This window comes from Hakea prostrata, chromosome 4 (assembly GCF_041222555.1).
Source record: "Hakea prostrata isolate BN-2017 chromosome 4, UWA_Hpros_2, whole genome shotgun sequence".
In the NCBI taxonomy this organism is placed as follows: Eukaryota; Viridiplantae; Streptophyta; class Magnoliopsida; order Proteales; family Proteaceae; genus Hakea; species Hakea prostrata.
The window spans coordinates 29,600,511-29,613,933 of NC_142603.1; the positions used below are offsets into that span (position 1 = coordinate 29,600,511).

The 13,423-nt window shown below is 38.7% G+C and overlaps 1 protein-coding gene across 3 annotated transcripts; it reads left to right on the forward strand.

The window, feature by feature from the left end:
• Positions 1-4,292: 4,292 nt before the first annotated feature.
• Positions 4,293-11,538, forward strand: LOC149018659 (calmodulin-binding protein 60 D-like). 3 transcript variants are annotated; one of them, XM_089152813.1, is made up of 9 exons: positions 4,293-4,445; positions 4,685-4,858; positions 5,542-5,617; positions 6,430-6,488; positions 8,569-9,062; positions 9,180-9,340; positions 9,423-9,626; positions 10,011-10,248; positions 10,719-11,538. In XM_089152813.1, exons 2-9 carry the CDS (start codon positions 4,737-4,739, stop codon positions 11,303-11,305), a joined length of 1,941 nt encoding a protein of 646 aa, XP_089008939.1. In that variant the 5' UTR covers positions 4,293-4,445; positions 4,685-4,736; the 3' UTR covers positions 11,306-11,538. The 3 variants fall into 3 exon arrangements, with proteins under 3 accessions (XP_089008939.1, XP_089008942.1, XP_089008941.1); XM_089152816.1 differs by having other exon boundaries at positions 4,328-4,346; XM_089152815.1 differs by lacking the exon at positions 4,293-4,445 and having other exon boundaries at positions 4,452-4,858.
• Positions 11,539-13,423: the final 1,885 nt, after the last annotated feature.

Sequence of the window (13,423 nt, forward strand, 5' to 3'; positions counted from 1 at the left end):
TTCGAATTTCGGATCAATCCGACTTCAAACGAAGAAGTTATGACCAAATCAGTTTTTACTTTTCCGTACTGACTCGATTGGTCGACTGGACCACTCGACCAAGCACTCGACCAAAGGAGACAGTAGCTTCGTTTTTCGCCCGATTTGATTTGTTTGCTCTCTGATCTTTTAGGTATCTTTCCTAATATTGTATCTATGATTGTTAGGAGTCTATTTGTCAAGTTTGGTGTCTCTCTCTTTGATCTTTGGATTATCTTCGGCGATAATCAAGGTAAGGACTGTTATTTCATAATAACATAGATCACATACTCTCTAGTTTCTACTTTATGAAACTATGAGTTTGTTTACTGTTCTTGTACTTTATACTTCTAATATACTACTGTAAGTACAATAGCACTTGTTTATGTATTCTTTTTCATTAGTCAAGCTTATATGAAATGATTATTACTGCTTGATCGGATTATGCTTTTACATTCTCTTTTATATGATGAATTGTTGGTTGTGTATGTCATGACTGATCTGAGAATGTGTTTGACTAGGTATGGTTTGGGATTGGGAAGTGTCCTTTTGACGCTTCTGTCCTTGAACATCGGAGGGAATAGTATGGGATGTTCTCCGAAGATGCCCATCGATGCTTTCCCGAATTATTGGTTGTCAAACCTAGGGCTGTCTAGCAGTGTTTGGCTAGGATGTCCTCGTTATATCAGACCCAAATCGGAAGGGTATTGAGACCGAACGACCCGTGGTACCAATGTGATTCACGGGCGCTTAAGACCGGTGAGTTATATTCGTGAGAGGACGGGAATCATATTGTGGGGGCCATTTATTGGAGGGTTGCATATGACTAGACTTGGGCTCATGGGTGCTCGAGACCGGTGAGTTATATCCGTGAGAGGACATGAGAGCTTCCTGTTTACCATACGTGGATATCCAATAGGGTTGATGAGTCCGTACTTGAGAGAGTCGGATACGCTGACTCTAGTGTGAATGATACCGGAAAGGATCCCGAGAGGGGAGGAATGGAAGTATCTGGATCTGAGTTGATGTAACTGAGTAGATGACTTGCATTGGGCTAGTCTTTACCCTGACATGCGCCAATACTTAGACCAATGGTGATGTGAGAGAGCGGTGACTTAACCCCTAGCCATGGATTGTCCGAGAGGGATGAAGGACCCACTACCAACCGGAGCCGAGTGAACTAAGACCCTCCTAAAGAAGTACGGTGCTATGACTTAAAGCATGTCTGCCAGTAGAGACCAGCATACATAGAGTTTAGATGCATATATACTTTATCTGTTTCATACTGCATTGCATCTTGTTATGATTTGCCGCATGTTGTTTGTGTTGTTATGAGTTAATTTCCCTTACTGAGTTTCTTTCGAAACTCAATCCTTTTTGTACAATCTTTTGTTAGACTATTCTACAGGTACTGACTACTATGAAGGACAATATGATGAAGCGCAAGCCGATGAAGCGTACTACACGTAAGGTATTGGCAACAATCAAGATTACTCTGATGATCCCTCAAGCGATCACATTGCGTACTACAATTAGACGCAATGTAGAGTTGGAGCATCTCTGTTGGACTGACGAAGTGCACTATTTTGAAGATGTCATCTATAGATTAGAAAACTCATAGTTCACTTTGATTTATATTCTTGTTTATTCTTTTGTTTCAGTTGTAATTCCTTTTAGACTTATATACTACGTTCCGCTATATCTGTGGAGTGAGTTTCCGCTTCTCTCTACTTCTTTTGATATCTTCGGATATCTGGTATCATTTTTCGCACTCTGATTATATTGATTATTCATTTATTGATTTTAATCTTTTGTTAATAATATAAAAACCTTGATTATTTCCTGTTTATGATTATGTTATTGTATATGTGGGAGGATGATTTCCTCGATACTTAATCTTCGAGGCTGTGGATCACACTCCCGGGTATGCCAGTTAGGGTACCGGCTGGGGGGATGTGACAATCGCAGTTACCATGCTCGTAGGAAGGGGTCGAACATATATCTACATATGCCGAGCAGGTAACCATGACAAGTGGCAAAATCTTCAATCAAATAGGAGGACGATCAATGATAATTCAATAACCAAAGAGACAATGAAGAAGACTAAATGATTTATGAAAGGATTAGCATAATGCATGGCCACTAACAGGTCAACCAAACAACTTCAAATGCAAGCTCAAGAGCTCGACCAGGTTGGTGATTCTTCTCGACCAGATCAATGGTTTGAGCACTATGAAAATTTAGACGTTTCACAGCAACCATTAAATGGTATGTGACAGGAGGGACACGTGGCAACTCCCGCGAGGATTTTGGAAAACGTGCGTTGAGAGTCGTGCATTAATGATGGCTACTCATGATAAAGATTTTACATTTTCCAATGAAACGCATGGTCAAATTGACCAAATATTTGGAGCACGAGAATGACATAATCCCTTGAGCCGAACAACCTGTGCTCGACCTCAATGGACTCGGGGGCTTATGTTAAGGATAAAATTGGTCATTTTGTACATTCCGGTCTAAACTCATGATTGCACGATCTGACCAGGCTTGTTACTTAATATGGCTCGACCATACGGTTCATGGTAGGACCGACCACAACGTCAAGAGTATCCGACCTTCATGTTTAGGGAACATGACAAAGGTAAACTCCTATCATCTATCAACTTGATGGAAAGACAACTTGATGGACAACTTCCCTTAATCACACGATCTTTTACCTTAGGTGCATGGCGCATTACCATGTCCTGCACGATCGCCAACTTCCATAAGCGATAACAACTACTTCTTGATTCGTTATCCATCCCGAATTCCATAAGCAAACCCCATTTTGTACCCCATAAGCAAATTATACAACATAAGGCAAGTTTCATAATTAATACATACATTTTTCTATTAATGAATTTTTAATTTAATATAATAATTTCATGTGCTTCTATAATTGATTGAAGATTTTTTTTTTCTTTCTTGAATTATTAACTATTAGATTGGAATCTCATCCATGTAGACGAAGTTGACAGTTGACCTCTTTCAAAGGGTAGAGCTGGAAAAAAATTGTGGATTAAAAAACAAAATTTCGGTAAAGTTTGCCGATTCGCTATCTGGTGAACCGGATGAACTGGAATAATCTAGTTGAAATTTAGGTGAGATTTATCCCAAAAATCAGCAAATTTTGACCCCCCCCCATTTCAGGGTATTTTGGGTAATTTTAGGTTGAAACTTGGTGTCTATCCTAATTTAATGCCAATATTTGATAAATTTGAATTATTTCCTATAAATTCTTCTATTTAAATTATCATTTCTAGCCACATTTAACAGTTACCTTATGAGGCCTAAATTATTCGGACATAATTGGAAAGATTACTCATTGACTTGAAGATTCCATTACAAAATCCCTTCATAATTTAAATTATTTCTATAAATTCTTTTATTTTATATACTCTTCCTTAACCACATTTATCACGTTGACTTTTGAGGCCTCAATCACTGGAATATAATTGGTAAGATTGCATATTAATCTTGAAGATTTTACAATAAAATATCTTTCTAATTAGAAGTATTTTCAAAAATGATTCTATATAGATTTTTCACCCTAATCACATTTGGCACATAGCCTTTTAATTCTTGAATCATTGAGACAGAATTAGTAAGATTATCAATTGACCCTGAAGATTCCGCTATAGAGTCATGAGAGAAATCATCTAAAAATTGCAAAAAATGGGCAAAATATCGATATTTTGACCATGTATTGTCGATTTAACGATATATCACAAATATCACCGAAATTTTCGTGATATTTTACAATTTTAAAATTTGGTGGCCGTTTTGATTCATTGTTCACTAAAATATTGTACATTTGGTAAAATTTCGCAGAAATATTGTACATTCTGATTTGACCATTCGGCCAATAAAAAGTTGACAAATGGACGCGTCTATTACCAGGATTTGTCCCCACCTTACCCTTCTACGCGTCTTTGGTAAAAGCATTTCAAACGTAACTTCCTAGGAAGTGACCAAAGCGCGTGAGTTTATCGTGCTAGTCATCAGTTTTAGCTGACATGGATCATTTTATAAATTATCAAAATTCCAAAATATCTCCGAGGGGTATCTGCAATTTTCCTATTTGAGTTCCAGAAGAAAGGGGACAAAGCCACGGAAAAACCGTAAAAGATAGACCTATTTTTGTCTAAGTAAAAAATGGACGGCCAATATCTTAGGATCGTAATCTAATCTGCGACGACCAAGGAGAGATAAAAAAAAGGTGTTGTCTCAAGTCTTGGTTCATTTGCTTCAGCCGTCATAGTTCACTGAGAGAGATAGATATCTGATATGTAAGAACCACAAACACATTTCTTGATTGCGTGTTCAAATTCTCTCTTTCCTTGAACCTTCTCAGTCCATTCAGTCAATCCATTATAACGCCCCTCAAGGTCTTAATTCTCTCTCTGTCTCTCGTCCTTTTTGGTCTAGTGAGAGCTTAGGATCTTATCCGGTTGTTTGTTTTTTTGGTACTTTGAATCTACTGGTTTTTTTATTCTTTTTTTTCTTCGGAAACTCGAGCTGAAACTGTGAGTGATTACAGATCAGGAGAAGAAAGTTGAAATTTGGAGATTTTTAGGTGAATTCTTAAGAGGGAAAGTGGGTTTGATTTGAAAGATTTGTGTTTCAGATCTGTGAAAAGTTAGGGCTTTGTTGCGTTGTAGCTGCGTAAGTAAGGTCAAATGCAGAGGCCCCAGACGAGGTTCTTGGAGAGATCAAACACTATGAACAGGGAGAAACGAGGGCTGGATCCACATGATGCTGAAGAGGGACAGCCTGAGAAGAAACGCCCTGCACTTGCTAGGTAATTTTTTGTTTTAAGTACCCAGTACTCCAGTCTTAATTTGAAGACCAGCTGGTTGTAGTTGTTTTAGAGAAAAGGGGATTCACATATCGATGTATCACTTGTTTAAGAATTTAAGAATATATATATGTAATACTTGTTTGATGGCATGATAAGGTTAAAAAATTGCCTATGGATACTGGAGACTGTAAGTTCGGTAGATCACCAACATGTAATGTGTATAAAAGTTTTGGAACTTAGCACTTAAAAGTGTTTATATTGTTAGGTCTTCTTCTTGAGCATCTATCCGGTAGAACACTTGTTAATTGCGCATGAAACCTGTCTTCATTCGTAGGATGCTCTGTTGCATAATGATGATTCTATCAGTTAAGTTTTAGGCTTTCAATTGGTTAGTTGGAGTTTGGATTGTTAGCAGTAATAACACTTCAACAACTTAGTGACAAAAGGATTGAAGTAAAGGGGATTTTTCAAGTTTAATTCACTTCATATCTTTCATCTGTTATCAGTTGACCGGCCCTTAGGTTATTCTTATTGTAGAGTTCTATCTCAATAAGTTTTCTTCTGTTATTTTACAAGTATCTAAATTTTGGCTAGAAACATAAATTCCAAAACTTGGTTGCATTTGCAATATTAATTTGGTGTCCAGGAACCCTGTCATTGAAAGAAATAAAATTTGGATGCAGTGTTATCGTTGAGGCCCTCAAGGTGGATAGTCTGCAGAAACTTTGCTCATCATTGGAGCCTATTCTTCGCAGAGTTGTAAGAAATCTCTCCTTCTGTATTTAGAATTTTGGATGTCTTTTTTCAGGTTTTGTTTAGATATGCTTGGCCTAAAATTCTGGGTGTACAAATTGTGCTTTTGTTTTCTGCTCAACTGTTTCCATCTTCTGATGGATTTATCTGTATAGTACTTTCAATGTCCACAATGCCTGTTGGATGTGTAAAAACTTAAATTAGCCATATCAGTTTATGGGGTCTTGTGACTTATAATCACTGGCCAATATCCTCTTAGTCTTTTTATATCATTCTGATAATTGTTTGTCAAATATGATTTTTCCTTGTTTTAGTCCCCACTGTACTTGGTGCTATTACAGCTGACCAGCCAGACTAAGAAATAGCCTATCAGATGACAAACAATAAGACCTTTGGTTTCATCAATCTGCAATAAAAATTATGGTATTTTCTCATGTATGTTGGCTTTTCTTTATCTGAACTAACTAATCTTTCTCCGTATCGGTACATCTATATGTGCAAGCATTAATCTTGTATAAGATGCTGTAATACTGTGGCGTTATGTGCTTTGTCTAAATAATTTCATCAACTTATTGGCTGTAGGAGTTTAGGAGTGCTACATAGACTTATTAATCTGGATTAGCTTTATAATCTGGCTTTCTATGTCCACATTTATTTGAATTCTGAATGACACTTTTCTGAATTCTGTGGACAGTAGTAGAAATTTTGATGGATTCTCTTTAATCAGTTAGACAACATAATTATATTTCTTCTTGTTTTCCCTGCTTGAGCTTCATTTTTGCTTCCATAATAACTTCTATTACATTTTGTCTAAGCAGGTTAGTGAAGAAGTGGAGCGTGCATTGGCAAAATTAGGTCCTGCTAGGCTCAATGGGAGGTAAAATCTCTCCCCGACGATCCATCTACAGGCAATGTTTGGTGGTGGATACCAATGATTGATTTGCCTTATTATATATGTGGCATATTTCATAAATTGACATTGTCTCCAACTCCCTCCTTGCCTTCCCCCTCCTTGTTTCTTGTGCTTATTTCATTCCGATTCCAAAATGCAAAATAAACTTTTGAATGTCAAGTGCATTCGACGCTGTTTGAAGGTCTTCGTTGGGTGGGTCAATTGCATACAGCCTCTCTTATAGGGGGAAGGCTGCATATGTTTGACCTCTCCAGACCCTGCTAAAATTGAAGCCTTGTGCATTGGTTATGGCATTTTTTTTGTAGGATATCATGTATTGTAGTTTTTTTGCAAAATTGACTTGTAGTAGCACCTGGTGATTCAGGTCACTGTCAGTGTGTGGGTTTTTGCTTGGACAGTGCTTGGCTGGTCCATGATGGATTGGCTGATACAGTAAGCAAGTATGAACCTGAAGATGGAATTTTCCTTTACTGAGGACGCTATGTGTTGACTGTAAGAAGGCTTAGTTTGCATCAAGCTCAGGTTGTTGTAAATTTTCTAGTGGACAGTGGACATGCATAAACTAACTCTTGGGTGGTACCATTTCTGATTGTGTTAATCCCATTAGTTTTTGCTGGTCCTAGAATCATGGCAGAAACAACACAAGGACTTCCAAAACCTGCCCTTGGCTTTTCTGGTATGCTGAAGAAGAATAAGAGTTCTATGGATAGATGAACAAATATCAGCTATTCTTCAATCAGAAGAATTGCTGGAGCTTTGAAGAATTGTGTTTAGGTTATATGGCTGGAATTTTATTCATTTAATATTAGTGCTCTACCTTAAAAATTTATGTTTCCTCTGTCATAGTTGCCTCACCATCTAGGAAAATCAAGGCATTGGAGGGAATCTGGATTCGAGTCCCCACCAACAAGACCATCATGGTGACCAAAACCCCCAGCTAGGCATTCCGGGCAACACTAATTGCTAGTGCGCTGGGATGCCTTGCGACACCTTGACAACTATGCTACCACCCATCTGATCACTTGTAATATAATGTCACTGCTGTTTTTACTTGTATGGTCATGATTTTTAATGTACTTGTCTCCATGGTTACCAGAAGAGAGTCAAGTAAAGATCAGATAAACAAAGTGCTGTTGTATAGACTGTTGATAGATCACTCTAAAAGTGGATTGGTAGGAACCCAACTACACCCTCAATTCAACCTTGGTATTCTCCCTCAACCAAGTGCCTGTTCTTCTGCAAAATACTTGCAAGTACATCACAATCCATTCACAGCTCACGCACCCTGCAAATAAATGGGATGACCTGGGATTTGAACAAGGGAAAATACTTCAATTAACTCTCAGTAAGGGTCAATCTTGCATAAAATATCTCCTCCAGAAGCTTTGTGAATCCTATTCTAGTTGCCCCAAAACCTGAGTCTTCCTCTCCCCTGAGCATAGCTCACCCCTCAATTACTGACTTCTTGCCTACCTTCTATTCCCTCCTTTTTCCTGTAATGTACCCTAAAACTACTACCCTAAATCAAATCCTAGCTCCTTTCCACCTTAGCCATATCCTCTGAATAGTTCCCAAATTTGCTGCTCCCAACGAGTACCTGCTGTGTGTCCTTGTCCTTTAATTCTGTCTCTCACATGGTTGGGTGGAAATGTTCTTTACTACTCTCGATGCCCCTACACATTAGTGTCCTAACATGGATTAACCAAGACAAGTAGGAATATGAAAGTTAAGTGGTTTCTCTTGGCCATCTTTGGAACATTATAAAAAATTTATTATTTCAGTTATACATTATTATTTGTATTCATTGCAGGGAATGGGTGTAGAGGGTTGGCCTGGGTTGTGACCGAGTGGTCATGAGTTAAGAGTCTGGAAACAGCCTCTCTGGAAAGCAAGGGTTCTAGTGTGTTACTTATGACCTTTCACAGACCCTGCACTGAGCCTTTTTCTTTGCATCCCAATGTAGCCATATCATTATTTAATTCTTTGCTTATGCAATATTTGATGATGCGTTGGTAAATTTGTGTAAAAATTTAATGTTGTGCAGGTCTTCTCCTAAACGAATAGAAGGGCCTGATGGAAGAAATTTGCAGCTTCACTTTAAGTCTGGGTTGTCCCTCCCCCTCTTTACTGGAGGGAAAGTTGAAGGGGAACAGGGTGCTGCAATCCATATTGTTTTAATTGATGCAAACACAGACCTTGTCATAACATCAGGGCCTGAATCCTCAGCAAAACTAGATATTGTTGTGCTCGAAGGTGATTTCAACAATGAAGTAGATGATGATTGGACAGAGGAAGAATTTGAAAGCCATGTGGTGAAAGAGCGTGAAGGAAAGAGACCGCTTCTGACTGGGGATTTGCAAGTGACACTGAAGGAAGGTGTAGGAACTGTTGGAGACCTGCAATTTACGGACAATTCTAGCTGGATAAGGAGCAGGAAGTTCAGGCTAGGTGCAAAAGTTGCCTCAGGCTACTGTGAGGGGATTCGTATTCGTGAGGCAAAAACAGATGCATTTACCGTCAAGGATCATAGAGGGGAATGTATGTTTGTGTCTCATGGAGCTGTTTATATACTTAATTTCCATATGGTTATGCTGGTTGGATTTTCTGTTGATTTTACTATTTGACCAGTTATGTTTACTTATTGTGTCTTTGTAGTATACAAAAAGCACTATCCACCTGCATTAGCAGATGACGTATGGAGGTTGGAGAAGATTGGCAAGGATGGATCATTCCACAAGCGGTTGAACAAGAATGGAATATTCACAGTTGAGGAATTTCTTCGGCTTGTTGTAAGAGACCAACAAAAATTGCGCAATGTAAGGATACTGCATTTGGTTGCAAAATCATAGACTTCATATTTTGCATGGGCATCACCTGATTCTTGTATGCTGGCTGTAGATTCTTGGTAGTGGCATGTCAAATAAGATGTGGGAGGTTCTTGTGGAACATGCGAAGACTTGTGTTCTAAGTGGGAAGCTTTATGTCTATTATCATGATGACACGAGGAATGTTGGTGTTGTTTTTAACCATATATATGAACTAAGTGGACTCATTGCAGGTGGACAGTATTCTTCTGCAGATTCTCTTTCAGACAGTCAGAAGGTCAGTATCATGCACCTGGACTCATGTTACTACACTGTTGCGTGAAAGTACTGGATTATGCAGGCTGCAAGTTCTAGCACCAGCGCCTATATCTGTATTGAACTAGATGTTGAACCCAACAACTAGATGCTCTTTAAAACATTCCGGACAAAATGCCCTCCACTTTTGGGGTGGCATTGAAGGGATGTTTAGAAAAATGCCCCTCCCTCATACATAGATAATATGTTCAGATAAGTAGGTTGCTAATCAGAAGCTTTGAAGACTTTGCTAATTCTCATTTTCTTTCTTGAATGTTTTTATTTCTTTGTTGTCGAAGCTGAAAATTGTTTTTGGAATAATAATCAATTTATAACTTGACAATGCTGCAAATAATTTATTTTGCAGGTACTTGTGGATACATTGGTGAAGAAGGCATATGACAATTGGATGCATGTTATTGAATATGATGGCAAGGCACTGTTAAACTTTAAGCAGAACAAAAGGTTGAGCTCTGCTCGAAATGAATTTCCAATGGGCTCAGCAGATTATGGTAACTCATTTGAACAGCAACTCCCTCTTCCAAGGCTGCCTGTTTCTGCTCCTTCAGAGCAGCCTTCAATGGATACAGGCATGGCCATAGGCGGTAAGAATCTCCCCCCCCCCCCCCCCCCATCAAACCCAAAAAAAGAAAAATGATTTTTGTTATTTGTTATTTTTTTACTTTTGGATTTTAGAATTTAGTGGATTTAGGTGTACAGAAATTTGCTGGTTATGGTAATCAAAGTTCCAAGGCTCTAAATTCTCGTGTTTGGGACAGCCTCCTCCCCCCCCCCTGTTGGGGCTATATAAGCCTCTGTGGTTTTCATAGCAGCAGGTGCTGGATACGGTTAAGTTTATATCTGTGTTTGATAGGCCGTTTCTTGTGATCTGGTCAATTCCATGAATTTGAATCACAAACTCTCTCTCTCTCTCTCTCTCTCTCTCTCTCTGTGTGTGTCACTCAAGATGTACCCAATCATGTTTGTGCATTGATTATGTTTATGGTATGTTTTAGCTTGGCTTTCTGGTTAATCAAAGACTAATTTCCCCCCCCCCCCCCCCCCCCCTTTACAGTTTCGGGCTACAATGGCAATGTGACGTCTCGATACCCTACACAACCCCAGCAAGTAAACTCCCATATCCAGTTTGATGGTACTTCCTTTGCCCCACATAATGATATGATTGGAGATCCAAACCAGGTCCAAGTAACAAGAAACGATAACATTGTTGGACTGGCTCTGGGCCCACCACATTCAGTGGCTCCTGCTTTCCAGAATGTTGGTTCATCTGTTCAGGCGTCCAATCTTCCTTATGATGACTGGTCTCGTAATCGAGAAGCTAGAGTTGATGATTTCTTCTCAGAGGAAGAAATCCGCATGAGAAGTCATGAGATGCTTGAGAATGAGGACATGCAACATCTGCTTCGGGTCTTCAGCATGGGAGGCCATGCCCCCATTAACATAACTGAGGATGGGTACCCTTCTTATCCATCGTTCATGCCTTCCCCGTCACTGAACTATGGGTTTGATGAGGAACGGACCCGCTCTTCTGGCAAAGCTGTTGTAGGATGGCTTAAGCTCAAGGCAGCCCTGAGGTGGGGTATTTTTATCAGGAAGAAAGCAGCCGAGAGGCGAGCACAACTCGTGGAGTTGGATGACTAGTGTTTGGTGAAATCAGGTTGAGGGTAACTATCTGACTTGGTGTCAGGCAATCCCTTTCCGTGATATATGGTTCGAGACCCGTCAGAATCTTATTGGGTTCAATAATTGGAATTCTGGGGGATTTCTGCTGTATTTCTTGGATTCTGGAACTCCGGGATGCTTTCTTATGATCTGGAAACTTTGTTTGTACAGTTTTTGCCTGTACAGTAAGTTTGTTTCTGTTAACGTCTTCATTAACAGTGTAACTTATACGATTTCTCTCTGCTCTGCCTTCATTAGCAGTGTTAACTCATCACATGATTTCTCTCTGCTCTTGTCTGTTGATGTGAATCCGCAGTAGTGAGTTTTGGGGGAAGGGTGGAGCAAAGAGGGCTTTCAGTGCTGGGGTATATTCCTTCTAGGACGATGACACTTGTGTATTAGTTGCTTTTATTCTGTCAGAGTAACCCTTCTATTTCAATGCCCGGGGAGTTGGCTGTGGATGAGTTAATTCTCTCTGGTACCCCCAGCTGGTTTTACTTGGCATTGGTTAAATAGGAGATGATCTAGTTGCTGATTTGTCTTGTATTTTGTCATTGCCACTCTTGTAAAACGTTTGATTTAAGATCCAAGGGAGCATGGCCTAGGAAGAGTTTCATTCTTGTATTCTCTTGGATAAAGGAGCTTAATTTTTCTGTATTTTTGTGGCTCATCACAGCATAGTTGGTGCACATTTTGTTCAATTTTTTGTACAAAAACATCCTTCTCTTCTGAATCTCCTTACTCAGGAAAATAAGTTGCTCATTCTTCCGTATTTTGTGTTACGAGTGGTAATTGTTAAAAGATTTTGGCATCGATATGCTTGTGATTCTAGAATAGGTTACGGTTGGTTCCTTTGCTAGTATTCCTATTTTTTTGGGGATTCTGTCATGAACCGTGTGAAGATCAATTTCATGCGCTGAAGAGTTCTCTATTGGTGAAGACTACACTCGCAAAGATCAATGGGAAACAAACTGGATCATGGCACTTTGATTATAAGCGTTCTAGAATTTGAATTACAATTAGGCATTAACGCATTGCAACCCACAGGTCCCACACACCTTTTCAAATGAATTGGGTTTGCATTTACGTGATAAAATGGGGCACTACAGGTTACTGACTAAAATTACCCCTTACTGCAGGATTCTTCTTGGATTTCGGGTACTACCCATTATGCTGAGGTTTGGGTGTTCTTTTTGGTGGATACTTTCCAATATGTGCTGAATGAGTGACTGGGATTTTCACCTGTAAATATTCTTATCTGAAGGGATTTATTGAATTTATCTTAGCCTTTGGATTAAAATATTTTACGTGGTTAAATCTTATAATGCATTGGGACTCATTGGGAGAGCTTTTCTAAAATAGGGGTCAATCCTTGTGCTCTTCTCATTCTCACATCCTTTCAGCATTGTTTTGGAGGGGTTTAGAGGTGATGAGTTTGGATCTCTCCTTATGTTTTTTCACACTTTTTTCATTATTAAGAGGTAAGTTTATTTTTGACTACTTGCATGATAGACTAGAAATGGATTTTAATTTTTAATTTTTTTTTTTTTTTTTTAAATATGTGGTGTAGGAATGTAATGAGGGTATTAGTGTTGGATTTTTGTTTTAAAACCAAAAGTTTCTGGACTAAAAGTTTCTACCTGCAATCTTATTATGTCCTAAAGAAATACAAGATAGGTTAGAGGTGGGTTCTTTTCTAAATATATGATGTAGGTGAAGGTATGGTTCTATTTACAATTGAAATATGTGGTAAAAGAATGTAAAAGAATTAGTGTCGTAGAGAATTGGACTACGAGAAGAATAGTTGTAAATTAAGAAAGCATCACGTCAACTATGTAGATGCAGAACAAATCAATTGGTTGGGGGGGAGAGGTAGTGTTGGATTTTTATATTGTCCATTTCTGAGAAAAAATGAGCTTGTGTATGAGCAATAGATGCCTTTAACCAAAAAAAAAAAATATGAGCAATAGATGCCTATAAATGATCCAAAGGGTGAAATAAATTAAAATAAAATATATAATTTTAATTTTTACGAATCTGACTTACGGACATGTCGCTCATCTATATCCATTTTCTTGTGGACAAGATAATATTCCG

Coding starts and splice junctions, on each gene's coding strand:
- LOC149018659 (XM_089152813.1), top strand. CDS start 4,737: ATGCAGAGGCCCCAGACGAGGTTCTTGGAGAGATCAAACACTATGAAC. Junction 6,489..8,568: donor CCTGCTAGGCTCAATGGGAG/GTAAAATCTCTC, acceptor AATGTTGTGCAG/GTCTTCTCCTAAACGAATAG. Junction 9,063..9,179: donor CAAGGATCATAGAGGGGAAT/GTATGTTTGTGT, acceptor GTGTCTTTGTAG/TATACAAAAAGCACTATCCA.